This window comes from Xiphias gladius, chromosome 18 (genome assembly GCF_016859285.1).
Source record: "Xiphias gladius isolate SHS-SW01 ecotype Sanya breed wild chromosome 18, ASM1685928v1, whole genome shotgun sequence".
In the NCBI taxonomy this organism is placed as follows: Eukaryota; Metazoa; Chordata; class Actinopteri; order Istiophoriformes; family Xiphiidae; genus Xiphias; species Xiphias gladius.
The window spans coordinates 2,203,316-2,223,887 of NC_053417.1; the positions used below are offsets into that span (position 1 = coordinate 2,203,316).

General features: G+C 40.7%; 1 protein-coding gene across 1 annotated transcript in view; it reads right to left on the minus strand.

Annotated features, from left to right (window-relative positions):
- Positions 1-2,362: 2,362 nt before the first annotated feature.
- The window catches only part of skia (v-ski avian sarcoma viral oncogene homolog a), an 81,716-nt gene continuing 63,506 nt past the window's right edge, over positions 2,363-20,572 (minus strand). Inside the window, exons 2-7 of the mRNA XM_040152718.1 lie at positions 12,665-12,781; positions 10,655-10,770; positions 9,816-10,114; positions 9,256-9,611; positions 6,486-6,716; positions 2,363-5,104 (exon numbers count right to left, since the gene is read on the minus strand). Of these exons, the coding sequence (XP_040008652.1) occupies positions 4,916-5,104; positions 6,486-6,716; positions 9,256-9,611; positions 9,816-10,114; positions 10,655-10,770; positions 12,665-12,781 (1,308 nt within the window). The 3' untranslated portion in view covers positions 2,363-4,915. The remainder of the gene's footprint in view (positions 5,105-6,485; positions 6,717-9,255; positions 9,612-9,815; positions 10,115-10,654; positions 10,771-12,664; positions 12,782-20,572) is intronic.

Consider the following 20,572-nt stretch of genomic DNA (forward strand, 5'->3'; position numbering starts at 1 on the left):
CCAATTTTAGTGTACTGAACTGAATTCATCAGTGAAATTAATTAGAAGAAAAGAGCGCTCTATCTGCAGTATTTGCAGGATAATCAGGGTTTAGACTGTTTACGAAACAGGCAGCAATAATAAGAAACTGGGTCAGTCAATTTGAACCAACAACTTTATTTCTGGTAATGCATCTATACACTGTACATTCAGTCACTGTAGTATATAAGCATAGCTATTTTTAAACATAATCTCATAAAGTCCTTTACTTTACAATATAGTCCGTGTCGTGAGAGAAGGGGAAGGATGTTGTTGTAGGAGAGATGAGGAAAAAGGCGTGAAAAGATGAGGGAAACAAGGGAGACAGATAATTACGCCAAGCTTTTTTTTCATATTGTATATGTGGTATTAATAAATGGGAAAGCTTACATTTACCTCTTACATAAAAATATTTCTAGACTTGTAAGGTTTATATAGTATTAGCAGCAGCACAGGGCTAAAAAGATACATGAGGATTAGGGGGAAACAATCTGCAAGTGGCGTAGTCATGTGTGTGTTTGTATGACCCATACTGTAGGTCTGCTATCTGATACTGAACATACTGTTAAAAATATATATGAACTGGTGAAAAAAGCCATTCAATATAAAGACTCTACGGTAAAAAAATGAAAAGAAATGGATTAACATGTTTATGTAGGGAATATTCTCTTACGCACTGCATCAGCTGTTTTTGAAACATCTCAGTTAAAACACAAATTCAGAAAAACAAAAAAACAAAAACAAAAACAAGACAGCTATTGTAAGAAAAGATTTCTTTTTCAAAAAGGAAACACCATGTACATATATTATACAATATTGTAAATGAAAAAAATATTTACATTTGAAAATTCTTATTCAAATTTTCACACTGGCTAGTATTTGTATATTAATATGGACTGTTATTGCTGCTTTACTGTCCATGATTTAGCAAAATGATTCTCCTTTAAAAAACAAGACGTTAAACTTTTTTGTTTTTGTGTGGGAGAGTGAAGAGCCAATGTCATTATTGTCTCCCTTTTTTTGTAGAAAACCATGAGTTAAGTAAACTACACATAGGCTATCAACTCTTTTGAGTGTAAAAACAACTACAAAATGTACCAATTTTAGGTCTGCCAAAGTCACAGACGCAGTGTCATTCTCTGAGCAACATCAGTAATGTTGGATAAGAAATGGGCTTTCAACATAATGCCCTCTTTATTATCCTCGACAAGTCCACCTCAGGACAAGTCTGCAATCTGGGAATAAGCAGTTAATTCTTTATGTACAACCCAAAGTAACAATTCACCAAAGCAAGTGGCTTTTCAAGATCTTCTATAAAATTGTTTGAACATGCATATCACTAATTTCACATGAAGAAAAAAAGCTTTCATTTAGAAAAAAAGCCTTAAGTATCTAGCATTTGTTCAATTGTTCTCTGCATTAAAAAAGAAGAAAGTTTGTAAACTGATTGGTTTTAGGAATACTGATAAAAAGAGATTCTGAGCGAGGGAGGGTCATTTAATTTGAAACCTGCAAACAGGAAGTTGATGAGAAGGTCCACCCCAACAGCTTCATCACCAGTTTTCCTACTCTGGAAACCTTTCGCGCACGTCCAGGCACTTGAGGTTGTCCAGCATTGCATTTAATTTTTTTTTGTTGTCTTTTGTTGTCAAGTGTGAAATCTTTTTCCCTAAGAACAATACATGGTTTGATGCTTTTTTAGTTACCTCTTCCTTTTCTAAATAAGACAAATTGCTTTATGTTGCATTACAAAATAAAACCCTTACATGACAGTATCAATACCCAATAGCTGACTATATGTATGGCAAACTTTCTCAAATTTCATGCATAAAGAAAAATATGAGTTTTCTATTGACAAAAGTGAACAGACAAGCAATAAAATATCTCCACATTTAAAAACAACATCGACAGCCAAAAAAAAAAAGCATTAACACAATGTACATTCTGATTGCATTATACCCACTGTGTGATGGTTTTTTCATGGTCTCTGCATTTTGAATAAAATCAGATTTAGTTTAAAAAAATTGACTTTTTGTTCGAGCTCACTTTGATGACATACAGTATGTTGTTAACCGAGTCTCTAACCAAGAGCCAAAAACTTTTTAACAATCCCAGACTGCATCTACAAGCAACAGTTAGAGCCTTTTCTTTCAATTTATTTAGAATACTTTGCCTTAAGAAAACAGAGCAACAGTATTTATTTGAGATGCATAGACAGTTAGGTACATACGTATTTGGACAGTGACACAATTTTCATAATTTTGCCTCTTTACACCAACACAATGGATTTGAAACGAAACCATTAAGATGTGATTGAAGTGTAGACTTTGATCTTTAATTTAAGGGGTTTAACAAAAATATTGCATAATAGGAATTACAGCCATTTTTATACACAGTTCCTCCTTTTCAGAGGCTCAAAAGTAATTGGACAATTGAATAACAATGAGATTCATGACCAGGTTTGGCCTGTTCCCTAATTATTTCATGACAATTAAGCAGATAAAAGGTCTGGAGTGGATTCCAAGTGTTGAATTTGCATTGGGTAGCTGTTCATGGGAATTCTCAATATGTTGTCCTAAGAGGCTTTGATCCAAATGAAAGAGGCCATCATTAGGCTGAAAAAACAAAACAAACCTATCAGACAATTACAGATACTTTAGGGTTGATTAACTCAACAATTTGGTACATTCTTAAAAAGGAGGAATGCACTGGCGAGCTCAGCAAGAACACTCTTGAGGAGGTACCCCTATCATCGTCAACGTCTACAATCAAGAAACACCTTCATGAATATAAATACAGAGGGTTTACCACAAGGTGCAAACCACTGGTAACACTCAAGAACAGAAAGGTCAGATTAGACTTCGCCAGAAATAAATCTAAAAAAGCCGCCCAGTTCTGGATCAAGATTCTCTGGACAGATGAAACCAAGATTAACTTGTACCAGAATGATGGGAAGAGAAGAGTCTGGAGAAGGAAAGGCACGACTCATGATCCATAGCATACAACATCATCTGTCAAACATGGTGGAGCCAGTGTTTTTGCATGGCAATGTATGGCTGCCAATGGAACTGGGTCACTGCTGTTTATTGATGATGTGACTGCAGATAGAAGCAGCAGGATGAATTCTGAAGTGTTAATTCTATACTTATCTGCTAAGATTCAACCAAATGGTGCTAAACTGATAGGATGGTGCTTCAACATAAGAGCTTCTCAAGGCAAAGAAACGGAATATTCTTCAATGGCCACGTCAGTCACCTGACCTAAAACCAATTGAGCAGACTTTTCACCCACCCACCACCACCGAATTAAAGCTGAAGGTCTAGACTTCAATTGCATCTTGATGGCTTTGTTTCAAATCCCTCTTGGTGGTGTACAGGGGCAAAAAATTACATAAATTGTGTCAATGTCCAAATACTTATGCACCTAATTGTCATATGTAATCACAAAACGCTTATTGGACTTGTATGGTAGAAGTCATGTAGAAGATGATGTTTTCAAAGTAAGATTGACGACAATAGTGGGAGTACAATGCATTATAACAGTATTTTTGTTATGACAAAGTGCGATTCATTATTGTAAAGTAAAAAAACAACATACTCATATATACATACTTTAATTTAATTAAAATGAACATTTTGCGGTTCTTGCCAAGGGTGCCCCATTCAGTCCACTATGATTTCATAGATGATGGTTCTGGTGTTAACTGGAGTAAAAACATGCCAGCTTTCATCACTCATATGTTACAAGACAAGAAAACAAGGCCATACACACATCTGGAGTATTTTATCTTTAGAAGATAAAGACATGCGGGTTTTGACCCAAAGGCTTAAAAACACATATGACAGCCAGTGTCTGTGTGTGTGTGTGAATTAGAGAGAGGAACACTGAGATGGAGACTGTTGGATATTGTTACTGATCATCCAAAACAAGTGCTCACTAAAAAGGTGCCTTTAACACAGCATGTTTTTATTTCCAATATCCAATTCAGGGTTTGATGGAAAGAGAGAAAATTTATCAACCCCAATGCAAGTCCGCCCTCTGCTTGGAGAAATACATGATTTTTTAAAACAACAAGAGGAAAAGACGGGTCGCTTAAACTTCAAACTTAGTGCTTTTCCCCTCAGTGGACTGCGATGGCTTCTTGAAGAACGACAAAACCACGATGGCACTGTGGAAAGTTCATCTGCTTGTTTTGTTCATCTTCTAATTTATTTGTATCTTTTGTATTTTCAAACTCCAAGAGCACAGAGAAACAAGGAAACTGTCTTTTTTTCTTTACATATCGCTATGTAGTCTCTGAAATAGCTTATAATGTCTTAAAAATCTTCCTCATCCTTTGTCATGGCGAGGGAGGGTGGTGGAGACTTTTTTGGGAACTGTAGGTTAAGTGTGAGCCCTGCCCTCCTGGCTGGTAATATAATATGATCATCTTTTAGCATTTATAATCACAGATGTCTGTCCAAAAGTCTCACTTAATTTTCTTGTCATAGAAAATACAGGCACAACCACATTTTGTGCTATAGATCTTTTTTTCTTTCATTCTTGTGATCCAGTTTTAAGTTCTGTGAGTTTGGAAGGTGCGAGCCAGTGCTTGATTTAGAAACACATGCGTCCTTGTTGCAGAATTGTACTTTGCTGTTTCCAGTCATTCTCCAAGGAAAACATTCACTTGAATTTTCATAGGCATGGATAAGGGCACAGGTCCTCATTTCTTCTCTCTGTCTCCTCGTCAGAGGGGGAGAGTCTTATTTTTGTATTCTGGAGGGCGAGCGTGGTGGACAGTGGTGTGATGCGGCTGGCCCAGGACCTCTGGGTGTTGTTATGGTCTGAGTTGGGCAGATGATGTTGGGGATCATGGCGACGAGTGAATGGTTGGGTGATGAGTTTAGCTGCTGGGTTAGTTGTCAGGGGCCATGTCCTTGGGTGTCCCGTCCTTGTCACTGTTGGATTTGGGCCAGAGTTGCTGCTGTAGCTCCTTCACCACCCTCTCCAGGTGCTCCCTTGCCTCCCGCTCCTGCAGCAGGTCGGCTCGGAGCTGCTCACGGTCGGCCTCGGCGTGCTGCAGCTTCATCTGGAGGTCCTCGATCTGGAAAACACATGGAAGGAAACAGCTGAAATCATACAACAGAACAGATATGACTCCAGGAAGGTTTGGAGCGGAATGATCCAACCACTGACCCTATTCTAAACAACCAACCTACGTAGGCTGCTTACGGAACTTTCTCATTCATATGCCTGTTTACACACTACAGAGTGTAGTCCTATCAGTCTTTTTCTAGACACCAGTGTCTCAAGTTTCGTACTGTGGCCCTAAAGTTCATATGCATAACTTACCAGTTGACTTGTAAATACTAGTTTGTACTAAGTTGTAACTATGACCGGAAAAAAAAACTAACATGGAGGCCTTGCATTAGCCAAATTTGGTCATTGAAGGTAAAATTAAACCAAAATTAAAAGACCACAACACTATACTGTCAGCCCTCACACCACCAACATTGCAATGATACAACTGTCTTGAGTTGTCTGATTACATAAATGCTCACAAGTCATACTTAAGGGAGTCTTTCAAATCTCTACCATTTGTCCCATATCACAAGAACATGGCATGATGTTGACTTTTGTACCTTTCTGAAGACCCCAAATTTGATGCAATCTTTGCACCACAGCATGTGAATGCTACCCAGTTGCAAACAAAATACCTAATTCCTGGCCTAAAGCTTTCACATCCTAGTGGTGCAGCTGTCTGGAATGACAGCTTCATCAGTATGGATGTGGTCTAAATTGGAGTGTCTCTACCAAATTAAATTCTGTTCTCCACTGCGGTAAAAACTCATATTAGTGGTATGGACTCTAAAAGGTGAGCTACTGGGGCACCCCTGATCAAATTATCTTTGAGACCACAATGATAATACTGGAAGCTTCTGAAAACTTGCTATTTTTTCTGTCCTGCGCCCAGGCTGCAGCAACAAAAACATCTAAGACATCTTGTCTTAATGACAGCCTTCCAAGGTTGACTGCAGTCTCTGCAGAGGGGCACACAGATGCAGCTGGAGAGCATAACCTCCCTCTTGTTTTGTCTAATCTGCATTTCCCATGGTGCCTGAGGGAAGTCGACGTCTCTTCCTGTTTCCTTGCAGTGGGGAACTTATATGTCTCTGCACTTGGAGCTACACCCATTTATTTTTGACTGGGGAGGAAATGTTTTTTTTTTTGTCTTCTCTGCTGACCTTGAGAGTATCTGAGAGAGTGAAAGAGTGAAACACTGCAATTACTTAACGTCTGCCTAAATACATGGCCTTGTATGGCTTCATTTCTACCAATGTGCCATGTTTCTCAAATCTGTCAAGAGAATATTTATGTTTCATCTTATCTTTAAAAATTTTAAGCCCAAAGTGTGACTAATTGACAAATTCTTAAAACCTTGCTTGAATCCTTCACAAGCTACATCGACATGCACACGAGCTGACCTGTGCCGAGTATTTTGCGCGAAGACGTCCAGCCTCGCAGCCTTTATCACAGACCCTGAGCTGTCGTGCCTGCTCCAGCTCTCGCTTCAGACGGATCCGGGACTCATTGGCTTCCTTCATCTTCTTCTCACTCTCAGCTCGCAAACGCTCAATTTCCTTCCTCAGGTTTCGCTTTGCCTCGGTTGCCTCCCGCAGCTTCTCCTTCTTCGCCACCCGCAAGAATTCCAGCTCCTGAGGAGAAGAGATTGTAGAAGTTAGCATAAAAGGGGGGGTATTGTCAATTCTTTTTTTTTAATATAACTTGAATGTAACATTGAGAAAATTCATTGTCACGTGGTGCTTATCCAACTGTTGTGAATGCCAGTGGATATATCTGTCACATGGCTGTTTTACTTTTGTCTCTGAGCTGTTGACACCCAAGAGCAGTGACTTGTTAAAGAAGGCTGCAGTGTCCATGTCGGTGTCTACATTGAGCCAAGTCAGGGGTGAGGGCAAGGTGTGGGCTGACAAAAGTTAGGTTTCCTTCCTCTGAATCACAGAGAGTGTGAGTCTGTGTGTGTGTGTGTGTGTGTGTGTGTGTGTGTGTGTGTGTGTGTGTGTGTGTGTGTGTGTGTGTGTGTGTTTTGCGGTAGCACGCCAATAGTCCTCTCATGGGAACCTAGCAGTTAGGACAAACATGTCTGTCATCAAGCTTTGTTAGTGCCCACAAAAAGATTGAAAAGAAACAATCCCCATCACACCCTTTACTCTGCAGAGGCTTTACATAAGAACTCTTTGAATACCATCAGGGTTAGGGTTAGGGTTAGTTCAACGCAGGAATTATACCAGTAGGTTTTTTTAAAGTAAGACCACAGTTTGTTTAGCTTGTAGGTTGGCTGGATTTGTCTTGCCTCTCCACATCTCCTCTCAACACTGATGGAAAGTGAAAGTGGAATGCTGTTGCGCTGGAATCGCTTTTCTTTGCTCTCGATGCATTTTGTGTTGTCTCTCACACAGACTCCTTCTTCTGCATTTTTCTTGTCAGTCCAAGACCAAAAATAAAAACTGAAATCTGGCCTTTCCCTTTGCAGGAACATCCACTGTCATTGTTATCACTTCCCAACTCATGCTAAGCTTTGCGGACAGTGATAATGACTCTGAATCCACTTCTGCATTTTGATGCTTTAGTAATCTCCTCAGTGTGCCAACTTTGAAAAGTTTGTGCACTCACTAAAATGAAATCATATACAATTTAAATAGAGCATAGCAATGTGAGGATAGAGACATTTGATCACCAGGGTTGTAGATCTGAATACAGATAGTTATACACTGATGTCAGGCTGTTGCTATTGGCAATATGGGAAACAGAAATGGGTGAAAAAATTAAAGGAAAAACCTGAATAAATGAATAGAGAAACATAATGAATGCAGATGCTTCCACGCAGGTGCACTGCATGGTACAATTAATCAATTAATATCCAATCATGCCCTGTGGCAAGTTTAAAGTGCTGATCAGTCCATACTGATTCTGATTTTCTATCAAAATAGCAGGAGGAAAAGATCTAAGAATGTCAATGCATGATGTGATCGGACTGTGTCAGCAAGAATACTCCATTGACAAGTACATAAAGAAGGATATTACAGTAGGGTTGCAGTGCATAAGCCCCTCATTACAAAGATGAATGCACATTTGAGAGCTCAGTGATGCAAAAACCCTAGGCACAGCTCAACAGAGATGTGGTGAGAGTGGTCTCTTCCAGGATGACAATACCCCCATCCATAGCGCACTATGGGTCACTGAATAGTGATAAATGGTGGCCCAAGACCTAAGACACTTTATGTTGGTTTCTTCTTTTACGATTCTCCATGTGTGCTTTTCAATCATTTACCAAATAGAAAGTCACAGCTTCTATTTAGAGTTACGCTGACGAATTTGACTGTTTGGTGGCTTTGAATGACATAAAAGTTCGTTTAGGTAAAGCAGTTCCTATATGTGGTGTGACAATTGAAAATACATTCCAAATCCCTTTTAAATTGTCTTTGGCAGAGCTGTTAAAGCCCCCTGGGTCAAATGCGAGTCAAGTATCAGGCAGTCTTTAGCCAGTCAAGATGAGTCCAAGTCAAGACTTAAGCAAAGTCTCAAGTTAATCAAGCTAATTCCAAGTCATATCTTAAGTCAGTCAAGACAAGTTCAAGTCAAGTCACAAATTACATGAATCGAGTCAAGATGCAACTCCTTCTAAATGGTGACCATGAAAATGACCTAGCAACATGACATTTTCATTTCAAACCTGAATAGGGAATTAATTATGTTTTTAAATTCCTTTCAATGCAAATTTACAAAAAACTTAAAAAGACTTAAAAAGTCTAAGACTTTATTTAAGACATTTTTCCTTTCAAATCTCATGTCAGGTCGTACCTAAGTGTTTAGTTAGTTAGACCTTACTTAGGTCTAACTTTAGAACTTACTTAGGTCTAACTAAGCAGGTCAGGGTAGTTAAGGTCAAGGTCAAGTTTGTGACTTGGCATGAGTGTAACTTTACAGCTCTGTGTGTTGGCTTTGGAATTGCTGGAAGGTGTATTTTTCATCCTTAATGGAGCTAAGCAAGCAGTTTCCCTCTGCTTCCAGTCTTTGTGAGAAGCTGCTAAATACATCTCTGGACTTAACTCTATACTTAACACAGACATATGAAACTGATATCGATGTTCGAATTTGACACGAGGAAAGATGATAAACAAGCGTTTTCCGACATTTAATTCTTTTCTTACAATCAAATGAATGGAACTCTACCTGCTGGAGGCTGCGTTTTGCCTGCAGGGCTGATCCTAGCTTCTCCTCCTGCTTCACCCTCATCTTAACAATCTCATGAAGAAACTTCTCCTTCGACTCTTTGGAGTCGAGTCCGCTTTCCAGTGCCTGCCTCAGGCTCTCGAGCTCCGACTCCAGCCCAAGCTCTGGAGGGGTCACAGGGGCTGGAATGGGTGCACTGGACCCATTGGGTGCAATGGGTGCGGCTGCAGGGGCAGTGCCCTCAACTGATGGGACAGTGCAGATGGGCCCTTGGGCGCATGGCGAGCTCAAGTCCTTGGCTGAGCTGCTGGACGAGGTGAAAGATGGTGACGACAGGGAGGACAGGGACGAAGTGACTGTTGGGAGAGACCAGAAACAAAAGGGAGTGTGAGGTTTGGGGAAAAGCTGAAATCTTCTGCCAGTTGAAATTAACTGCTGCCCTTCCAATTGTCAAGACTAAGTTGATATCGTCAAATCAGGAATAAATTAAGCTAGCCAGTCGAGCCCCGTCAAAAACAGTCTTTACATATCTAGCTGCTGCTATTGAGTTCTTTACGTACATTCGTCACGGCTCTCCACTTCAATCTCCACCTCAGAGTCTTTGTCATCCTGAGGCGGCGGTGGCTTGCTGGCAGAGAAGGAGGGAGGGCAGGGGGCCTCTGGTGCCATTGGCTGGAACTCCCCTGTGGCTCTTCTCTTGCGAGCCATGGAGTTGGCGCCTTCACCTGGGGGTTCACCTCCACTTGGGTGGGAGGTGCTGGGTACTGACGGGGACATGGGACCCACCTTCCCCAGGGGTAGTGGTGTGAGGGCAACATTGGGGGCCACACCATTCTCCAGACTCTTGTAGTTGTAGAAGCTAGGAGGAAATGAGACAATTTAATTGCATGTCTCGTGATGTTTACATGCAATAACCCAAATCAAGATTACTTCATTAACAACAGCTGAATTCTGCATGCAAGTAAACTCAGCCAGGACCATATTGTATGGTCCAATTTGATCAGCTTATGCCAACCAGGGCAGGGACACTTTCAAATAAGGTGCCTGCAGCTCTTTCCTCCCACTTTATGAGAAATATGGGCCAGATCAACTGCGATATGGTGCAGTCTGCACTGGCAGCACCATGGCAAGTGGGTGCCCACATTATGAGTATGTGTCAAATGTGTGTGAATGGTGGAGTGTGGGAGGCTGTGTACAGTCAGACTTGACCTCCGTGACACCAGCCAAGTAAGAGAGTGTGCTGGGAGCTCATCAGACCCAGCTAAACAAAATGGCTATCATCTCTTGCAGTAAATGCTTCTCTTGGACTCCAGATATTTCATTGTTTGTAATCAATTTCTTTCGAAGTCAGTTAAGTGCTGTTTGGTCAGAGTATCTTCCATTGCTGTGCTTGGCACACCTGTCTCTCAGAAGGGCCAGGGGGTGACTGGAGGGCTCCTTATCACCAGCAGAGATGTGGGGGGACCAGGGCCTGAAAGCTGACGGCCTCTGCCTGGGCTGAATGCAGTTAAGCCCCTGAAAAAGACAGAGATAATACTTTAAATCACAAGTAATAAATACATTACATTAGTAATAATACAGCCAGAAAGCTCAATAACAATTGGGCCAGGCTATTGTTTTGAAATTTTTTAAAGGCTAATGGAGATATGATACTGGAATGTCACAGTATAGGGCGTGACTCCAGGTTTTCCCCTTGTGTTTTTAGTGTTTCCCTTTTCCCCGTGTTTTCTGTCTTTCTCCCGTCTGTCTGTATGTGTGTGTCTGTGTGTATGTGTGTCTGTGTATGGGGCATGGCGCTCCTCCCTCTCCCTGTCTCCCTCTCTCTCAGCCACCTGTTGTCAATCAGCAAGGACATCTGCAGTCCATCAGCGTAGTATATATTTCCCGATTCTACAGCCACTCTTCGCCAGATCATTGTTTTCACCAGTCCTTTAGATTACCCTCAGGCTGCTTAGAAATTGCATTCTAAATTCTTGCTCCAGTGTTTTTTCCTTGTATTATCATTTGTCGCCTTGTGTTCAGGACCAAAACTTGCCCGCTTGCCTGCCATCTTTTCAGAATGCCACGCTCCAGACCACCAGCTTACCTTGCCAGCCACCAGCTCTCTACACCCCACCTGGCTGCCTGCTCATGTACTCCGTCTGCGGCTTCCCAAGTCGGCTGCATTCCGTGCTGTCCACATAGCGGCCTGTCAATCTGCAACCTGCTTACCTCTGCCACTCTAGACCCTTCCTGCCTGCCCACTCATCTACCCATTCCCCGGCTTCAAGGACATCAGCCTTCCCTGCTTACCTCACAGCTCCATCTCTGCCTACTGCCCGCTTCCCTCAGGCCCTTGTCCAAAACCCCGCCTTGTTCCTTGACAGTTTTGATTCTTTGTACTATGGGCGCATTTCAGGGCAAAAGTATTGAGGTTCAATACCCAGCCCCTGGTAGTATTAGCCTAACCTACGATGTCAGTGTTCTTAAGAAATTGTTTTATGATGAAATATTTGTTTACCTACTTTCCCTAAACCTGCCTAGTCTATCACCTGGTTTTTTCAAGCTGCTATTGGTGGAGATGATGTTAATAATGATGATAATGATGATGATAATAATAATAATAATAATAATAATAATAATAATAATAATAATAATAATAATTATTATTATTATTATTATTATTATTATTATTATTATTATTATTATTATTATCATATCTTCTACTATCATGATTCTCTGCATTTAGTTGTTGAATTTCAGTGTGAAATTTTGGATCCACAAAGAAGTTCTGTTTGATTCTGGGTGATTGAGAAGAAAGCTTAGAATTACAGTAGATGTTTCCTCATAAAGTTTGATGTGAAAGCAGTCTTTACCATGGGTATGGTCCAGAAAGAAAGGGGGTTACATAAAAATAATGGAGTATCCACCAGTAGAATATTTCAGGGCTTTATTTTTTGATTCAAAATATAGACTTATTAGTGTTACAAAATGCTTTAGGTTACAATAGATTGCTTACAGTTCTTTTCATGTAGACAAGAACATTGATTAAAAGAGTTTGAATGGGCCTGTTATCATAAGTAATCATGCTATAGAGTTTGATGTGTTATGTGACTGGGGTGGGGTCAGTATTGAGATTAATTGTTGAAGACATTTAGATTTTTTTTTTGGGAATATCGATCTTCACAGGGGACATCCATCATTATATTTTGGTTATATTCTATTACACTGCTCTCTCGAGCTTCATTCCATTTTAGTAAGTGAATCCATGGGGCTCGTGGTATTTACAGTTATCCCCTCTGTTAGAATGGCTAAATCTAAATTTAAGCACTACCCTCATCTAAAAACTCCTGTATAATATTACATGACATCTCATCTCATGCATCATTGTCATCATCAATATTTCCTTTCTGAGCTTAGCAATACCAACCTTATTGGAGACGGACAGGGATTGTAGCCAGTCGTGCTGCTTCTCTTTGTCGGCCAGGGGGGATTGTGATGGGAAGTCTTCATATTTGGACTTCTTGATCGGGGTGGGTTCAGATGTCTGCAAGAAAAGAAGTACATTTTTTTTTTTTTTTTTTTTAAATACAGGACGGCTTATACAACTTAGATCTTGTATAAGCTGTCCAAGTATTTAATTCAGGGAAAATTATGAAATCACTAATCAAACCAGATACGTACTATGTCTACCAAGTCTGAATGTGTAAACACATCCCATGTGATATAAATGGACCACAGGTTGCCCACTTGGCAGCTGGCTAAGGGCTATTACACTAAAATGTCAGTGACCTGAAAATGCCCCCAACAGTGTCAGACAGACCAATAACTGCGTGTGTGTGTGTGTGTGTGTATGTACAGATGCCTGATAGAGAAGTGCCAACAGAGGTGTGTGGTAGCTGAGTGTGTTTAAATTTAGGTATGATGTTGACTTTGTGTGTATTTGTGTGTTTTTCTGTGGCTCGGGAAGTTGCTTCAGGGTTATTAAGTTGCACAATTACACACACACACACACACACACACACACACACACACACACACACACACACACACACACACACACACACACACACACACACACAATTGTGTTTGCTCATGGGCAGCCAAGAGAGGAGGCAAGAGGTGACTGAGGCAGTGTCTGTCTGAGTGTGTATTGTGTGTGTGTTTGTGTTTGTTTGTGTGTGTGTGTGCGTGCGTGTGTGTGTGTGTGTGTGTGTGTGTGTGTGTGTATCTGTCTGTCACACAGATACACTCTTACATGCAGACAAGTAGGGTTTTGTTTCTGTTCTCCCATTAGGCTGGCTTTGTGGCTATGACCTCAGCCTCTCCAAGCTGTGGCTGTCACTAGCTACCACACATTCACACACACAAACTAAGAGCAATTGCAATGCATTTCTGTTCGAATAGAATGTGTGCAGCTTTCTAAGAAATCTAAATCTAACACTTTTTCTGTTCTCCTCAGACCTTTTTAATGCTACCTGGAATCTATTTTAAGATCATTTCCAAAGCCAAAGCTGTTAGAAGACAGATTACACAGCTAAAAAAAACAGCAGGGAAGTAATTATCCAACTCTAAATCCAACTGAACAGAGATTGTACTAATTTGTATATGTCTTATGTGAGCATATAATGCAAAATATAAATAAAATGAAAAAAATGTGAATTTTACAGACAAAATGAAACTTCTAATATGTGGATTTATAACACTAAAGTACTTTCTTTTCAAGGATTTAAATTCTGACAACTTTTAGACTTTATGATCCCACAGAAACATTGTTTATAAGGACCGTACCAAATGTGAAATTTTGAGTTATATGAAAACACATCCTTTGAAATAAATCTTTTTAAACTGATAGTAGTGATCTGGTATTATTCAGCAGCAATAAAACATGTGGAGGAAAACTACCTGATTCTTTACTGACTACTGAAATGAACTTCTTCCTACAACTGTTGTGTTTAGTTATTTTTTTCATCTCTTACTCGGTGTTTAGAGGTCCTGTGTTAAGAGTGGAGGTCACACATGCAATGCAGATCTGCATTGCATGTGTGACAATATATTCAATATATCAATATTTCTAGAGGGGATATAGTCACTCATATTCACTCACCCATATATATATATATCTCTCTCTGCTTCACTCTGTGGTGCTCTCTCACTCTCATGTTCTCCCTCTGAGGAACCCCCTAGGAATCTACAGCATTCTGCCAGCAAACTGCTGCAGTGTGCAGGATTGGGCAGAACACACTGTCTCTCACACACACACACACACACACACACACACACACACACACACACACACACACACACACACACACACACACACACACCACTCCCTGCATGGTATCAACAGGTGGTCACTTGAGGTTAGGTACTTTGCCTCTCGACCATGTTGGCAGTGTGTTATGCTATGCCACATGTGTATGTAATCAGAGCTGCTCTCACAGGAAAGTAGAGTGGCTAGACGAACAAATGCCACTGAGGTCTCCCGACATGACAGCTGTCCTCGATCCACCTGGCCCTGATGTACAACTCCATGACTTTCAATGACTTTCCCAAACTAAATTAGAGTGCTTCCATGACCAAAAGTTTTCTTTTCTTTTTGGTCTGTTAAGACATGTCTAAAGGCTTCATGATGTAAGAGAAAACTATTTCTTAAGGCTGGTATCTCAGGCCCACATTTTTGGTCCCTTTGAAGAGGTCATTCAAATGTGGAAATTACATTTATGGATTTCAGGATATTTATTTTTAAATATTTCAAATAAGAGAGATTAGACATTTGGCCCTTGTTTGAAGAGGTATTTTTCTACAAATAACCCCATCTGATTTGGTATTTGTGAAAAGACATAGGCACTCCATAAACCAAAGTGAAACCTGGTGACTTTTTTTTGTCATTTGTGTCTAGTCCTCTGAACAGAATCAGAATATATCTAGGTACTTAGTGTCTACAATGAGCTGTTACAAACTGTTTTTCTAAAAACTTCTTATTGCTTAAGCTTAGGTTCTATGAAGAAAGGTTTAAAAGTCCAAACATTTATCTACTCAGCAAAAACCAGATTTTTTGGAATTATTGACTAAGCTCATACAGCCGGATTGTACAATCTGGGGAGTGAATGTAATAAAACTGCTGACTTTATGAGGTCATCAGATATAGGACAGTGGTGTATCCTGATGACTTGACGTGAAGTGTGTCAAGATAACACCATTGACAAGTTCAAATTTTCATCTCATGGTGGTGCTGGATGATGGACCAGCCAACTCGGGAGTAACCGGTTCAAGAAATTACACCCAGGACAGCCCAAATAAGAGCTAAGTTGCATAAATCTTATTTTGCTGGCCAGAGTGCATAAACATTGTTTTCATCATGACCTTCACAGTGTGCAGGATTCACTGCACTGTAACTAAAATACATGTAAAAGTATCCAAAATGAATCAATTCAGATTGGTATTTATTTATTTATTTTACAAGAAATAAGTAGGCAAAAGGTGTCCACAACCGCACACCGCTGTTTTTTCTTTTTAGTGAGATGCATTTTAAAATCCCTTTCTTTTTAATAAGATGATGGATGTAATTGTTGTATGTAGTAAAGAGACAGCTTACAATACCAAACAATAGTATCGATGAGTCCTGACTGTGCTCGGTAGGTTTGTGTGTTATCTAAAGATGAAGAGATATGTCCTACATAACAGGGCAGCAAAGCAGGACTACAGGCAAGAGGCTAGTCCCTGCAGTTCAGGAGAGAGTGGCTGATCATTCACACACAAACACACACACAAACACACACACACAGTGCTGCTTCTGGGCAGAGTGTCTGTGCCACGTGCCAGTCCTAGTCTCGTGGATTACCATTTGCCAATGCCACAGCTCTACATCAGGGCGAGATCCGGCCCCTGTAATCTTGGAAGTAGGAAAGCGTCCGGGGGTCAACAAAATTGGCAGCTGTGCTCGTCAGGCTCAGCGATGGGGGCTTCAGGGAGAGAGAAATCTACATGTCTCGATTACTGAACAGTGGGACTCTGAGACATGAGGCAAACAGACAGCCGGGTTGGGAATTCCTATTTTAAAAAAGTGCCTTGGTGATGTCTGTGGCACTGGTTCTCAGGGGCCCATGGACTGGTTTCATGGGATCCAGTACAAAATGAGGACTGGTGTAATTTCACTATAATTTGATTCACTTAAAATTATACTCTATTATTAGAGTGCATGATATCTTCCTATGTGGGTCCCTGGGAGTAAACATAATCAAATGGGGTCTGTGGCTATGGATGTGTGACATGAAAATGTGAAAAACTGTCCTCCAATAGACACACACGTGCACATTCATACACACATCAGACACTTTTCATGGAAACTCGACAGTGCTCTTCTGAAAAGCCTCTGATTTACAGCAGGTCTACTCCAAATGACAGAGCTGGGCTTACTTCATAGACACACAAAAACAGGTTTGTGTGTGTGTGTGTGTGTGTGTGTGTGTGTGTGTGTGTGTGTGTGTGTGTGTGTGTGTGTGTGTGTGCGTGTGCGTGTGTGTGTGTGTGTGCGCGCGTGCGTGCGCATACATCCATGCACTCTGTAGCCCACCCCTTTCACGATCCGGGGTGGATTACACAGCATAGACAGGATGTCACACTTCTAAGATAAGGCTTTCCGATTAGCTGAGGTGTGTGTCAGACGTGCCCAGACTGCGCCTTCTATGTACTCAGCTCCAACACCTCACACTGAGAACATGACACCTCATAATATTTACGCAGTATATTTACACTGGTGTCTGGGGAATGACATTGGCCTTTTATTAAAAGTCAGATATAATTTTATGATTATTATCTTATTATTAGCTTCTAATGAAAAGATGTAGTGCTCTGTCTAAGAGCTAGTTTTGGCATGATAGTATGACAAAAAAAGTACTGAACCTTCGAGACACGTATCTGTCAAATTCTGATGTACAGCCCATCACTTCACACATGGCAGTTAAGAATATCCCCTGCATGAGAAACTCACAGATCCTCAAGTCATGGGGCAGCATATGTGGAAACAGTGAGAGTGTCAGACTTGTCTCGGCTGCCATAGGGGGGCCCCATGCAGGGGCTCATGTGTGAACACGTGTCTGGGCAAGTGGATGTGGGTATATATGTCTGTTAGTATGCCTCTGTGTATATGTGTGGCAGAGACAGGATGGGTGGGGTGACAACAGTCTTCTCGGTTGAAGACTGTCTGTGTCTTTTGAAACCCTCACAGTTTCAGAACACTTCCTCTGTCTGCAGGCCACTGGTGTTTGTCACAATGACACAAAATACTACGAATAGCACAATATACAGTAAAGGATTTCTTAAGGCTTGTACCTTACCAAAACCATCTTTGCTGCCCAGTCTTTTTAAAAGGTTCTTTATCTCTGAGTACTCTAATCCCTCTGCAGCGGACATTTATATAGGAAAGAAGTTTGATTTCTAAATGTTTCCCCTATGTCTTCCATGGTAAGGAATTGCAAATGAATGTGTATTAGACCACAAGGCCAAAATTCAAGAAATATTTCCACAAGAACTCCCATCTGAGGATATCTGTGGATACATGTAGTTTAAAGAAAACTTACGTAACTGTTAGAAAGACAACTGGGAAAGTGAAATTTGTGATTAAAATTGTATTTGTTACACTATCACTTTATTGACCTTTAGGCCATTAAATTATATTTTTCCTCATCAAGTTGCGGACATTCTGAAATGCCCTTAAAGACCCCTTGTGGTCCCACTATGGGGAACCAATGCCATAAAAAAACCCTGAAGGAATGCATGAAACGTTCCAAAGCAGTGGTGCTTTTTGGAGATACACTGGGTTCTTTATTCTGTTTTACCTTTTTTAACAAATCAGAAGGGTTGTTTCTGTTAGCTAGTAAACTGAGGAAGCAAAGGGGTACAAATGAGTCAGTCGGGAGAGAGTTCATGGAGAGGTCTTCTCTAGCTGATCAAACTACATCCAAGGAGGTGGTGGACGAAGAAAATGGCAGATTTAGAGAATAGTCCAACAAAAAAAGAAGGTATCGCTGTAGCATAAAGACACCAGGGAGATAAGGTAAATTTATGTCAAACACACCCAAGTAGGCATTTGACAAACATATCCACAATTAATTTATATTTAAAGTCCTACTTCATTATTGTTACCAGCCATCAAGAAAGCAACAATTTAGATGGAAGGTTATTTTTATCACACTCTTCTGGAGAGGGCCTTCAAGGGAGCTCATGGTTTACAGAATCACAGTCTTTTGAAAACTTGATCTCAGGAAATAAGCTCCAGGCTGAGGTTAAACTCGCCTTAGGAAAGGATATTGTGTGTTGAAAATAGGAGTGTCGCCCACAAAAAGCCACCAAATCCTATTGGCTTTGAATGGATTCACTGTTGTGAAAGACAGCGTTTTATTAGGTAACGCAGAATCGGTTTATTGATACAATCTGTCATTTTCATCTAACCCTACCCCCACCTTGTTATTTTTTCTGCCACTCCCTCCTCTTGCTGTCTGCCCCAAACCCTCCGGCCCACTCAATTCATCTATCTGTCTGAGTTCGTTTCCTGTGTCATAGATTACCGGATATCCTCTACAAACAAGCAAGATTCCAGTCGCAAAGAAGAAAGCAAGCAAAATAAGTTTGACAGAAACTTCAAGAAGCATGGGTAAACAACGTGTCCGGGACTAAAAAACCTTTCAGTGTAATCTCATGGAACAAGATGGCTGTCATAAACCAAGTCCCCAATTATTTCCATGAGAACATAACACCAAAAAAAACTTCTCAATTCATAGTCACTAATTTAGGACATTGAGTAGTTATGTTCTACATACGTTTGGCATACATGTAAGTCACCAAGAAGCAATTATTTTACTAAAACATCAACCTTTAGAATTGATTTGACAATTATTCCTAAAGTATTACTCAAATTAAAACACATAAAGGCTGAGCAATGTATGATAAATCTGAAAAGTGGTTCAGAGAGTGACAACAAATCCTTACCCAAGGTCTGTTTTACTAGCTTTTTCTGTAGCTGTTAACTACATCTTATGGTCTGCTTCTACAGATGAAGTTTGCTCAGTTGTCACTGAGAACTTTCACCTCTAGAAGTATGACAAATGACCAAACTGTCAGCAGAGGAAGAATGTGAAATTTAGCTGAAAGCTCTAGAAACTGGGCCTTGTTTTATTTTTCTTAAAGTGATTAAGAATGGTTTAGAAAAAATAAAATCTTACTTAATACATTTAACAATGCATTGATATCCAGTGCTATATCAAATTGTTAAAAAAAATTTCAGTGCAATATTAATCTTTCTCGAAAATAGCACTTATAACTGTTGCCATTTCCTTTAGAAAAAAAACATTTCTGCTTTGACCACATAATGTGACTCAGTGTCAAGACCACATGGCTGTCAGAGACAAACAGCTGTGGTATGGTGCTAAACAGGTTGCCTAACCCAACACTACCACCCCCACACCCCCACCACCCCCAGACTTGGCCAAGATGAAAGGGCAAACAACCTGTTTTCTTTGCTGTTTCTTTACTCAGGAGGGTGAACGGAGCCGCACCCTGCCTGTGACCTGACTTTGGCCTCCCTGCATGTCTTGCTAAGGGGCCCATAGTGGTGGAAAGGGAGAGGCCCTTCCTGGAGGCAAAGTGAGAGTTTAGCTCAACTCATACAAAACAGCCACAAAAACCCCACATATGCTGGGAAACAAACAGGTGTCAGACAACATGTCATTCCACTGTTTATGCAAAAAAAAAGACAGACCAGGATGCTCAGGTTCAAGGCTGAATTTTTTAGCTGTTGGCCTTGGAGCAAACAAACAAGCTGTATGTAGCACTATAGTTTCCCCCTGAGGATTGAGCAGTTTTTATGTCTGCTGAATTGCTGTGAACAGTGTTGGGAAGGTGATCTGTTTTGTGTGGCGAGTTGAATTTTCACCACCTGTCTATGCTAATTACTCAGTCAGAATGACACTTTTAACTTTGTGTGTATGAGTGTGTGTGTGTGTGTGTGTGTGTGTGTGTGTGTGTGTGTGTGTGTGTGTGTGTGTGTGTGTGTGTGTGTGTGTGTGTGTGTGTGCGTGTGCGTGCGTGCGTGCGTGTGTGTACATGTGTGCGTGTGTGCAGTTCAACACCAAGACGAACGTATAGGATAAAAATCTAGTGAGCACTGTGGCTGCTCACTCAAATGAGATTCCTCGACTGCGCGTTTGTGTGTTACACACATGCAGAGCTCCAGTTTTGGCAAACTAGATCATCCCACCATCGTCTCCTTGGCTGAAGAGTCACAGAGAACAATGGGGCCTCTGTCTTCAGTGAAGTAAATAGCAAGAACACTTTACAT